Source organism: Haemorhous mexicanus, chromosome 3 (genome assembly GCF_027477595.1).
Source record: "Haemorhous mexicanus isolate bHaeMex1 chromosome 3, bHaeMex1.pri, whole genome shotgun sequence".
Taxonomy (NCBI): Eukaryota; Metazoa; Chordata; class Aves; order Passeriformes; family Fringillidae; genus Haemorhous; species Haemorhous mexicanus.
Window position 1 is genome coordinate 31,962,871 of NC_082343.1, and position 13,084 is coordinate 31,975,954.

The 13,084-nt window shown below is 42.9% G+C and overlaps 1 protein-coding gene across 4 annotated transcripts in view; it reads left to right on the forward strand.

The window, feature by feature from the left end:
- The first annotated feature begins 612 nt into the window (after positions 1–612).
- The window catches only part of PDE10A (phosphodiesterase 10A), a 167,787-nt gene continuing 155,315 nt past the window's right edge, over positions 613–13,084 (forward strand). For all 4 annotated transcript variants that reach the window (XM_059841257.1, XM_059841259.1, XM_059841258.1 and 1 more), the window contains exon 1: positions 613–1,623. In XM_059841257.1, the coding sequence (XP_059697240.1) occupies positions 756–1,623 (868 nt within the window). In that variant the 5' untranslated portion in view covers positions 613–755. The remainder of the gene's footprint in view (positions 1,624–13,084) is intronic.

Sequence of the window (13,084 nt, forward strand, 5' to 3'; positions counted from 1 at the left end):
AACACGTGTGATGCTGAGCGTCGGGGAGGGGTTGCGCATCTTCGCGTGGAAATGGTGTTGGATTCCCCATAGAAACGGAGGGGCAGCTCTCTGGTGTCTGCAGCCCAGGATTAGCAGGGCGCCCGCCTTTTGATTTCAGCAGCTGGAAATGTGTGTTTAAAATAATGACACCGCATAGGGAGGATCTTTTCCTCGTGTTTCTCCCCGCTTTCCCTTTAGGTAGCCGCTGTGCTGTAGCTCCCTTGTGCGCGCCTAGCAGTGAGAGGAAGGGAGGGAGCAGGGAGGGAGCCTGGGAAGCGCTGGCTCCGCCAGTGGGCGTTTTCTGGCGGCCGGGGCTGGTGTGGAAGCGGCACTGCAGTGACTGTATCTGCCTCTTTGCAGGCGAGCGCGCACATACGGGGCAATATTTGCCTCTCTCGAAGAAAATACAGATTGTTGCCGTTTTCTTGCTTTGAATGCGAGGTGGGAGCATGGGGAAAAGCGGACTTTAAAGGAGATTGAAACCGCTTGGCGGTCAGTAGCGCCCTGTCCCCTCTGGCCTAAAGGGGGAACGGAAATGTAAGGATTTTATGAGGGCGGGGAGCCGGGGTGCGGAGGAAATACTGCCCGGGAGTTGCCGGAGGGAACGCAGGACCGATCCGCGGTTGCCCCTTGTTTGGCTCCGTCCTTTTCCAGCTTCCCCTTTCGCTTTACTCCTGTATCTGTGCTAGACGTCCTGCCTTAAACTACCACGAAAGGGAGGGAAGAGCGGAAGCATGTCCAACCCGGAGAAGCGGATCTTATCCCGCCCCTCGGCCCCCCTAGCTGCAGCGCTCGGGGAAAAGCCCGGCTCCGGCAGCCGCCCGCTCCACTCCCATGGCCAGAGCGGTGGAGGTGGAGGCAGCGGCGGGTCTCCTCCTCCTCCTCCCCCAGCTCCTGGAGGCGACTCGGCTGCCTGCAGCTCCCTCTCTCTCCTCGTAACAACCACCAGCAGCAGCAGGAGCCGCGCTACAGGCACAGCCTCCTCCGCCGTCTCTGCCAGCATCGTCTCTAGAGCGGCAGCGGCTCCTTTTCTCGTTCCAATCCCCTCCTTCTCCTACGCTTCTCCATCTTCTTTTTTTTTCTTGCCGCCGCCTCCTCGTTTCCCCTCCTCATTTTCCTTTAACCTCACAAGTCTCCAAGGGAGGGAAGGAGGAGGAGAGGCAGCGAGAGCGGCAGGAGGAGGAGGTGGAGGAGGAGGAGGAGGAGGAAGAGATGTTGGCGGAGCAGCAGCAGCAGCTCACTTGATCGCCCATCCAGGCGGCAGCGGCAGGAGGAGACTCTTCTGTTCTTCCTCCATCCAGGGCTTGCTGCTCCGTTCCGCAGCCGGCGGCCCCCGGCAGCACCACTCCCGGCTCCTCCTCTCCCCAGCCGCCTCTCGCCCGTGGTCCTGCAATTCCCTCGGTGCTGCAGCAGCAGCAGCCCGCGGCGACGGGATCCGAGGAGGCGACGGCCCCGGCGGGAGCAGGACTCCTAGGCGGCAGCAGCGGCAGAGAGGCGCCTTCTTCTCCTTCTCGTCTCCCCTACTCCTAGGGCCAGACATGGAAGATGGATCTAATTCTGCAAGCTGCTTTAGGAGGTTTACGGACTGTTTCTTGAATACAAGTAGGTACCGGAGCTCTGTGCCCGGCGGCGGGTCCCGCGTGTCTCGGGGAAAGGCGAAGGGCTGTGTCCGAGGCTGGGTGCATGCCTTGTGGAAAGGGTATTTCTTTGTGAGTGGGGGGGAGGCGAGGACACAAAGGGGCCGTATACGTGGGGCGTGCGTGGACGCATGGAGGAGCGGCCGGGTGTGTATTGAGGATGCACGGACAAAGGAGATGCTGGATGTAATTGAGTGCTCTTTGTGGGAGCTGGCTGTTAACGCCTCGAGGATTTCGGCATCATTCCGGTATCAGATAACTCTACGTTGTATGTATGTCAGCCTTTTGCCTGGTACATGCTTAATTTGCTCAGGAATGACACGTAGAGGAGTGGAGATTGTCCCCCCTACTTACTTGAACAGGCAGTAAGGAAGCATTATGGTATCGGCAATTGACAGAAAAGCGGCAGCGGAGGACCGAAAAGGGTGAAATGGATCGCTTCTTTCTGCATCCCCAGTCAGATCTGCCACGCGCGTTCACATTCCATATTTCTGATTCGGCTTTGGTACCGGGTGCCGCCTTCCCCTGGCCGTGCCTCGTTGTAAGGCGGGCCAGGAGCCCGAGAGGAAACATGTGCTCCTTGCTACGAGGGGCTGGCGCCGGAACGGGGATAGTGACCGGCTGGCGGGGAGGGCAGAATAAAGGGGGGATTGAGGCGCTCCACAAAGGGCTCCCCGCAGCCAGCCGTTCCTAAAGCCTCGCCGGCTCCCACCGAGCCCGATGGCGGGGGAAGGGCGCGGGGCCGCGGTCGCCCTGTGCCGGCAGGCGGGAGTGGGGCCGGAGCTCGGCCTCCTTTGGGTGCGGGGCTCGGCGAGTGCCCTCCCCGTGCTGGCCGGGGGAGCCCGGCGGCGGGCTGTGGGATCGGGGAGGAGGCTTCGCACGGCACAAACTCCCGGTTCGCAGGGACGTGCGGCCCGGCTGCCAGTCGGCTGTCTCGCCCTTCGCCTCCGAGGCGCTTCCCCGGCACGCCGCGCCCCGCCGGCTGCGCGCCCCGGGGTTGGGGTGGCCCCGGAACGGCCGGGGCTTCGGGTCGAATCCTCCCGGGATCTGCCTGCCCCTGTACCCCCGCCAGCCCTCAGTTCCAGCACCCCGCCGGGAAATGTGCTGGGCTTCGGTGTGGTCACGGGACTAAAGAATTTACAAGCAGTGCATGTATCAGGGCTGAAATATATGTATTATATATTTTCTTTTTTTAATAGGGAACTTTTTTTTTGTCTAGTATTTTGTTGCTCAGGGTGACTTCTATCAGCTGTGGCTGTATTTTCTTGTGACAGCTCCTTAGTTTGTGGATCTATGCCTTAAGGTGTCCCTAGACTTGAATTTTATTCTGTTAGTATACTTTGTTATAGGTGGCTTTTTGGATACAGGTGAACCGTGTATGGTTCATTGGGGAGATGCAAGGAGAGCTACAGAGATGTCTACTGAAACCTCATTATCTGTTTTATTACTTACAGCTGTCTTAAGCACAAGAGCCTGCAAGTGTAGTAGTACTTGTCTTCCAGAGTAGTGGTGAATAAAGATGATTATTATATTTGCTGCACTGTCTTTTTTCAACTTCATTCAATAGTTGATTATGGCACAGAGCCACATACTTGTTTAGTCTTGAGACCTGAAGGGAATCCTAAATTCTTCCAGTTTTAATTTTCTTTGTGCTTGAGAGGGCTGATGAGCTTGTACAATGCTGATGTTTTAAAATAAGTGGTCTTGAGAGCAAGGAACTGAACGAGGGAATGTGTATCATGTAGGGCAATTCACTCTTATGCTAGACCAGGAAAAAGATGATGTGGAAAACATCAGCTTTGTTCAAAACAGCTTGAAAAGCAGTAGTGAATTCAACTTAAGCTACTTTATGAACTCTTGAACACTAGAAATTTGGTTGTCTTTCACTGACTGTGACCTCTGACTGAAGATTTTCCGGCAGGCAGGAAAGGAGCAGAACTATTCTTTCCCCTGTGAGTTTACTGACGTCTAAGAAGACATGCAGCCTCTCTCTGTGGAAACACTTTTCCATTCTCCACAGCTCGTGCTCATGAAACTTTCAAGAACTTAAAAGTCTGAAATTCTCTGCTCCTCTTTTGAATGTGATTGAAAGTGACCAGTGGGCTCAACAGGTATTAGTGAGGTCAGACAGACTGACAGACATTCACATGCGGTGCATATGTACATATGTGTACCCTTCCCTGCCTCCCTGAGTGATTGCATAAATCTGATTTCCTTAGGAAACCAGGCTGAAAAAAGGAGGGGAGGGAAGTCAAACAAGATACTATTCAGTTCCAGTGCAGCTACTGCAAAGAGCACTTGTCCAACTGTTTGGAGTGCTGTGCACAGTCCTCCTGGTTACAGTGCAGCCGGAAGGCTATCATTGTTTTGAAGAGGATGAGATCATGTAAAATAATGAAGATAATGTGCTGTGTCTCATAGCTTTTGTTTCCTGAATTGTATTTTAAGTTCTAAATCATATCCATGTGCATATATATGCTCTTTGACTTTAAAGACAAAACAAGAGAGCCTAAATATTTTTGCAGGGAACCTGAGGGGTTCTGTAGGGAAGAGAACTGAGATGAGTCCTCCTGGAGAGATTTAAAAGTGGCATAACAGAATCCTCAAGAGTGGAAAACAGTGAAATGGCTAGAGATTTATTCCTTCTTTCATCTCAGCTCTTCTGACTTGCATGTTCTCCAGTCAGTATTTTGTTAAAAGGTTGTTCTTATTAAAATTTTAGGTTCTGCAATACTCACTTTGTGCCATATCTGGCGATTTCTCTTATTAAAATTTCTAATGAAACACTGGACTGCAGAAGCTTATATGAACTTTTTGTGGTGTATGTTGTTTTTCTTAACTGTTTAAAGTCTTGGTGCATAACACGGTGTTTTAGGAAACTTTTAGTATTGAACATCCTGGATCAATACTCCAGGGGAGTTCTGTCATATTTAGAATACTGCAAGTTGCCAGGTATTCCAGTATTTCAGGTTTGCAGGAAATGTCTTGCCTTTAGGGGAGCATCCCATCTTCCTTCCACATTCCAGGTCTTCTTTCATGATGCAGGTGTAGCATATGTCATCTGTGTCCCATGAGGCTACTGGCAGGTATGAGTTCCTTACACAATGTGGGCTTTCTGCTTGTCAGAGAATTATCAGTGTATTTTTAGTGTCTACAGTTATCTTTTTTCTGGCTGTTTTAGTCCATACTTTCTATGCCACGTGCTAAGACTTTCTGATTAAGCAGCACTCTAAGAAGGAATACATGTAAGATATGTTGTTCAGGAAGAAAATAGCAATTAAAATTTAAATCACGTCAAAAGTATTCCTGTTATGTGATCTAATGGAAAAGTCAATCTTGTCTTGAGTCTTGTTTTTCCTGGTCTGTGTATTCATTTTTTGCAGTCAGGCTGTTCTAAGTTAGATTCTGATCTTCAGCAATGAATCCTGTGTGTGAAGGTGGACAGAATTTGGTTTTCCAATTAAATCATGCTTAAAATTTAGAATATGTAAGAAGTGAAATTGTCTCTGGTTTTCACCCCATGGATTCTGACTCCAGGTTAATTGAAAGCAAAATTATCACTAAAGTAGGATATAGTTATGATAAGTGATGTCACTCAACAGCTCCCATCACAACTAGTGTTTCACATTTTTCATTAATGTATAGGAACACCATGTATCCTGGTCTTCAGCACTGCCACTCTACTTAGAAAAATACATAGGGCAGACAGCAAGGAATGACATGGAAAGGTAATGAAAACCATGCAAGCACGAGCAGTTAAGGGTGGAGAAAGGCCCAAGTTAGGTATTTTTACAAATGGTTTTCTGTAAAACGTGCAGTTTACATTTGGAATATCTAATGTTCTGTCCCTTTGACTCCTCAGCTCTGCTGCCTGTGCCTCATGGTTTGGGAGTACCTAGCACTCATAAGCCTTGAGAGAGGAGGTAATGCCTTCCCTGGTAACTCAGTAACCTTGCTCCTCCTGTGAGATGAACTGTGGAAGGTGTGATTATGCACAGTGGGACAGTTTAGATGAGTTGGGAGATGGTTTCTTTTTGTCACTTGTGTGAGGAGGTTGGCAGCTTATTTAATATTCTAACACAAGGCTGGCAGCTTCATTCATTCCCTTTGTGTCCTTTTCCTTTTTGCTCATGTTTAAGCCACCCTCATCAGCTGGACATGGTGAAAACCTGAAGTGTAAAGATGAGTTTTTGTTCAACATGTGTGTGACTTAGTGACTTGATTTTGAAACAGTTATGTGAGTTCTTAATGCATTAATGATCTAGGGCGTATACCTGGCTTCTTGCTCTTATGGCTTCTTGCTCTTATGTCGTCCATCGTACAGATCAGTACAGCAGGAACTTCTGTTCAGTTTTAAGATTCTGTGCCATTTTCTAATACAAATAGATTTTAACCAACGTTCTCTCAATATTATGGAATCATGGACTTAGAAAGTTAAGAATGAGAGTCTGTGAGTGAGTGGATTTTGAACTTGGATATGGCTTATACAGCTTGTTGACTAATGTTAACCTTGCTTGTGTTTAAAATTGTATTTCAGATTGAGTTTAGTATCAGCTCATTTTTTTAATGCCACTTTAAAAAGTATTTGAGTTTCAAGTAATTCTGTTTAATACTTGAGTATTTGATTTTTGTTTGTTTTATAATATTACAATGTTTGCACTGTTGGCACTATTATTGTACTCTAAAAGAGAGCTAAATCATAAGTAAAAAATATATATATAAAGAAAAAAGGCCGTTTGAGGGTTTTTAAATTGTTTTTATACTCCCTCTGCTGGCTGTTTCAATTACAAGTACCTGTACTTGAACATTGTTACTAAATTTGCTTTTTCTTTTACTGTTTTATCAAATAAGTAGTAAAGTGCATTGATAACAAATTTTTTTTTAAAGTGTAATTGTTAAATGAAGAAATATGATTTGCAGGAATGGGAAGTCTGACACTTTTTTTTTAATGGAACAGTGTTTCCATTTTTGTTATACCTTGTATTGATTTTAACTCCTGTCCTAAAAACAGTTGAATCTTTGGGTGTGTTGGTCCCACCTTCACTAGTAAATTTCACCGAAATAACAATTCATATATTGTTCCAAACTATTTGTTTATCTGTTTCCTTTGTTGTAACAAATTTATTGTCCAGCTTTGAAGAACAGCTGTGATAACACACAAATAGTTATGCTATCTTTTGTTAAATGAAAAAAAGATAAAATTCAGTCATGAGTTTGACTTCCTTCTACATAATTAGCTACAATGCTGCACTCAAAGTGTTCTGGAGATGTAAGGGGTAATTTTTCAAGGTACTGATTTTGTTACAGTAGTGTAGAATAGTGTTCATCCAAAATATTTATAGCACCCAAAAATTGTAATTTCTAGGAACATCAGAGATTATATACAAGGGTTGCTTTATGTATTATAGAAATGAAGCCATTGCATTTCCCATGGGTTATGGCTAAAACAGTTCAGTATTTCTTGTTGGTATTTCTCCTGAAGTTCCAGGCTGCTCGGTAGTGTGTCCTTGCCTGTGCTGGTGCTTGGCTTCCCCCGGTTGGAGTTTGAAGAGTGCCACCTACTGATTGACAGCTCCGAGAGCGCGGCTGCCTTCGCTTTCTGGCGGCTCTCTAAGCTCAGCCAAGCTTGGCTTGGGGATGTGACAAGTCGATGCAGTTGAACCTGGCAACTGTGTGGAATCAAGTCTCAGCTTTGAGCTCTGCTGTTAAATGATGCTTTTTTTTTTTTCCTAATTTGTTTCAAGGTGAGGACACAGGATTTTCATCCTGACAGGTGGGCTTCCCCTGCCATCTTTGTCCCCTTTTAAAAGCTTGTGAGAAAGTGTCATATTTCCGTGGTTTCTTCATCACTTCTTGTCAAGCTGTCATAATTAGTGTGGGAGGAACCAGCTTGGCTGGTGTTTATTGAAGACTTTGGCTCCTGCTATGCCAGACAATCTAATGATGTGTTGCACACTCAAATGAGGCCGTTCAAAAGGCAGGTAACAGCCTTGCCACCATGACTTTGGTAACAGATGAACATTCCACAATGTTCATGATGTGATTGTTTTTGCAGGAGAGAAGGACAATTTGATTAAAAAGTTCTAAATTTTTACAGGAAAGTCATGCATTCATCTTTAGCTTGGTGCACTCTAAGCATGCTTTATTTCAACATTCAGGTTTGCTAATTATGTCTTAAAAAACAAACTTGGCAAGAATATGAATTTGTTTAAAAAATATATCATCCACATACTTAAAAAGAACTCCTTTGTTTCAAAATTCTTTTAATATACCTTTTCATGGTGATTTGTTGCCAAATGAAGCTTTCTTAATTCTAGCTCCGAAGCATCTTGTCACAGGTGGCATTAAGAAAAAAAAAATATTGGTTTTAAAAATTTCATATTCTTTTGGAAAACACATTGATAGCAAGTTTTAGTCTGAGTGAGATTTTTAACAATAAAATGTCACATCATTAAGAGATGCCAAATCTTGTGGGTCAAAAGGACTACAGCTGTGGTCAGTATATCACTTGAAGACTTTCTTAAGTAGTTCTGGTTCAAGAATGCTAAAAGAGAAAGCTTTTGTACGTTATTCACTGCCTTCAGAAAATCCATAGCAATGTTATTGATATCTAATGAAAGTAATAATAAAAAACCTCAATGTAGAAGCAGCAGTAGTGATCTGGCCTTCTTTGGTGCTGGGACCCGAAGAAGAGATTGTCAGGGTCTGACACCAGTTAATCCACCTTCCATCTGAAAACTTTTAATGTTATCATTAGCACTTATTGATCTGATTTGTTTTTTCTGCATTATCAGCCAACTCCCATGCGCCAGAGCTGTATTTCTCTTACCAAAGTTTATTCAGCTGATAATAATTTCAGCAGTCTTCCTTCCTCTCTCCTTCCACTTGCATCAAAAAGAAATCCCCTAATATCAAGCCACAAATACTTCCTAAAGAAAAGGAAACTTCTGCATCTGAAGTTCTAATAACTTTGTACAGAAGCCTCACATCTCTAATTCTTCTGACCCATGCATACTCCAAATAGCAGGTATTTGTAGCTGCTGACAAGCCCTGCTATGCTTACCTTAGTAACACTGCTTGCTTTACTTCACCCTGTGGGGAAGTTTCCACACTGGCAGGAAAGAAGCCACTTTCATTGTCATGTGTATTTTAGTAGCATTTTTGCAACATTGTGGTTCAGAGAATAAGATGTTTAGCCTGAATTATGGTGGCTAAATGTGCATCCTTTTTATTCTTTTGTAGTTTTCCTCACTGCCTAGTTTTTATATCTCCATTGTATTTCTTCTATAGTGTCTTATTTTATTTGCTTCCAAACTGGATAAAGCTACTTCCTTTTCTTCTAAAGGTCTTTGACTTAGTCTTAAAAAAAAAAAAAAAAAAAAAAGAAAGTGTCTCAGTATTTCACTAACGATTTTTTTCGCCAACACATAGCAGTTGAGTTTATGATAACCCATTCTTTTACTTAAACTGGGTTTTTTGTGTTTATATTTTGGTTTTCTTTTATGCATATACAGATACCTTGGCAGCTTCTCTAGAGTAAATTCTTTTTTGGAACATAGCTCTGTGGGCTGTCCTTTCTTTGCATGCCTGTCTTTCAGTTATATTGTAATTTCAGTTTTATATTCCTTTTCCCTTGTCCACCCATAAACTTATTTTAGCTGATGTTTCCTTCTTGATTGCTGAGTTGTGCTGATTTTGTTTCTTCCTGCAGTGGTCTGGTGTTTTATATACTGTTCTTTTTACAGTGTTTTTGTTTCCCCCAACCACTTCTGTTGTGTGAAGGCACTATGGCACTATTATTCTTATTCTGGTATGGTTCACTTAAACAGTATTATCTGGATTTTTTTGGTGAGAAGAAATTTTGCATGGTAGTTTAAAAAATGCTCACGATGTGTTCTGTATTTACGGTGACTCATTGTATTTCCTAATCTGCCACTGCCCAGCCCTAAGTGTGATGTCAGTAGAAATTTTTTCTTCTTGCTTTTTTTTGAGCACACGTAGGACTGATGAAAGTTACTGTTTGATGTAACAGGAAACTGAACTCATCTGTTCTCAAAACAGGCACTGCCTTAGCTAATATGCTCAGGTTTCGTTGTGCCAGGCTTCCGTGTCTCACTCTTGAGAGCAAATTGCTTCTGTGTGGATGTGTCCCAATGTTCCTGTTATTCTGGCTTCAGTTTTCACCAGTACAGACTCCTGAGACAACTGCTATTGGAAGCTGCTTTTTTCATGGATCTTAAGTGTTTAATGTAGTTTTGTGGCCTTCAGCTGATGACTGTGAAAGCAAGAAGATCTTGGGATTAGAGGTGTTGTTTTGAGTAGTGCTTTGAGACATCAGAGAGAATGGCTGACCTGCAGTCTCCAGTGTTTATAGAACAGTACAATTTCTGGCTTAGCTCTTGTGATGGTAGAGAGAACAGGATCATTTGGCATGTTGCAGGAACTTTCATAGACTTTTTGTGGGTAGGAATGTGCTTGTAGATTGCGTGTTTCTTTCAGACCTTTTTTGGGCTTTTGTTGGAGCTATATGCAATGCTCATACTTTTTGAACTAAGCACAGAGGATGTGGGCTCAAGCTTTAGTCCTGTCTATTCTGCCTAATTTTTAGTGAGCTCCTTGATCCAGTTTAGACTTTGCCTAATTGATGTGTGTTGGGAGTAAGCAAATGCAGACTGTTCCCAAAAAGCACTGGGAATTATACTTGGATCTTCCCACCTTATGAAAGGATAAGATTTTAGTTTTGCAGACAGGAGCTCTGTCATGCCCCTGTACTTTGTGGTTAAAGATCAGGCTCTGGGCTGTTTTAATTACTTGTTTAGGGACATAGTTCTACGGAGCAGCAGAGGAACCAAACTGTCTAAACTGTTTGTGGCAGTAGGCAGACCTTGCTTCTACACACCAAGTTGTGCTAAGGAATGAACCACAGGTTCTACAAAGTCCTGAATGAAAGATGCATGCAGTGAGTAAGGGACCGTATTGGAGGACATGGCTTGCTGCCTGAGTCAGCATAATTATTTGTATTTTTTGTCTTTGTTTCCTGGACTTGCTGCTTTGAAAGGATCCTTGGAAGTTGTGACTAAAATGTGTAAATGAATGTTCATAGGAGAACAAGAAGACGCAAGGTTGGTCACTTGACAAGGATGAATGAAGTGTGTGTGGTCATATTATCTATCTTAAGTTAATGAAAGCTGGTGGAGACTTGTCCATCTATTACAGCTGTACTGAAGGGACAAAAATCAGGAATAGATTAGGGAGAAGACTGGAATAGTAAGAGGAGTTTAACATTTTTATTACTTGAAAGAATGCAATTACAGCAGAAGAAAATGTTCATCCTTATAGGAAAAGCTATTTATAAACTTTAAGAGGTTTCCTTTGGGGTAGATGAAAGGCTTGATATGTAAATATCTTCCAGCAAATTATCAAATTTCAAGGGAATCTCTTTAATGAAGTATAAGATTTGACTGAAGTAAAAGATTACCGTTTTTTAAGTATGAGAGTATGAGTGTTATTTTTCTTTTTAATGTCACAAATGCTTTCTTTCTGCTTAAATATTAACTTTTTCCTCCTTAGTAACAAGTGTACATGGTGAGTCTTATATACTTTATGAATGTGCTGACAGATAATATTTTAATTTATTTCTTAACATTTTGCAGCTTAATATTATCTTTATGAATAGCCAGCTGCTATTTGACAAATTTTGTTTATGCCAGCTGAGACTATCCTTACCATTGTTTTTTAAGGTCTCTCTGAAAGTTTTACTGTTCTACCCCATGTGGTTTTTATTTCCTTTCTTCGTTTTTCTTTTTTTTTTTTTAATGCTTTAATTGTAGTTTAATAACTGATCTACCTTGTTCCTATTTTTTTCTTTTCTTTTTTTTTTTTTTTCCCCCCAGCAGTTTATTAAAGTGTAATTCTGGCTACACTTAGAGCACATGCCCTTCTCTGTCTCTTACCATGGTTGGCCTTGGGTGGCTCTGGCTGTGGATATGTTGTGAGTATAGCTAACATCACTGTGGCTGGCTGCTTTGATGATGGTGACCTTGTACTTGTCCGTGACAAGCCTTGGTTCTTGTTTACAAGATGATGTTGCAGGTGTTACCTTCTGATTTGACTGCAAGGCTAATTTTTTGTTTGTTTTTCTTCATTCAGCTGTCTGTACTTCTTTAAAAATTATGTTGAACTACTCTCTTAGCACTTTGCAACATCTTGTTTTAACAACTTGTGTTTGAATCAAAGCAACTAACCATTCTGCTGTGCCAAGAAACACTTCTTCCCAAGCACTTCTAAAAAGGAGGTTTTTGTTTCTCTTGTTTCACAATTCTTTTGCTGTTTATGGAGCTGAGGGGAGGAATGGTAAGGAAGTTGAAATTTGCTATATATATCAAAATTGAAAAGAGAACATGAAAACAATTGCACAGTTATATTAAGCAATATTGGAATTTTTGAATTCTTTTGCCAGAACAGAAATTGTTTAAGCTTTGTTTAAATATAGTTCTGTTCTGAACTTCTCTTTGGAAATGAAACTTGAGTTGACAAACTGATTTTAAATCTGCTATAAAAACTTTAATATTAGCTTAAACCCATATGATTTTTGTTATGTTTTAGATGTCACATATGAGCTCTGGCAGGTCTCCTATTGGCAACTGAGATAGTTAACCTGTGCTTCTTTGCTTGAAGTCACTGCCAGCTCAGCAGAGGTAGCAGGAAAAAGGCTCAAGCACATTGTTTGGCTTCCTAACCTGTGATACATGCAGAGGTGAAGGTCTGCTGACTTTCTGAGCTGTAGGCTGCTGTGGTGGATGAAGAACTGCAAGGTGACCTTGGGTCCTACTCGTGTGCTGGTAATCTCTAGAAGCAGATTACAAAAGGCTGTTAGGAGCAATCAGGGCACAAACTGTTACACTGCCTGCCTTCATTCCCCTTTCTGTCTGTTAATTCTGGAACATGTCTGATCCCAAAGCAGGCTGTTCCAGGGGGCTGAGATATGTTAGGTGCTTGCTGACTCTCTCTGGTGTAGAGTAAGTTTTCTAATAGTTCACTTCCTGAATAAGTTCAGGAAGTTGAATTTGTGGAGTCAAAGGGTCACTGGTGCTGATGGGAAGCCTGGTGACACGTCAGCCTGTTGCTGGGAGCTGATGACAGGATAACCCCTTTCATCAGCAGCTCATCTTAGATCAGCTTGGCTGTGCTTGGTACACTGACACCATAGTTTCATGGTCACTTGAAGTTCACATAAACTAACCCTCCTGTTTAAAAAAATGGCCGAATTCTTCCTCCTTAATGCTGCTTTTTCTATATATAAGTACTCCTCCCCTTGTGCAGGCAGGTTTACATCTTAGAATTGTATGTTTAAAATACGTTATTTAACATGGAAGGTGAGGATATAGCATGATCTATTTAATGTAAACTTTGCCATCTTGGAAGTC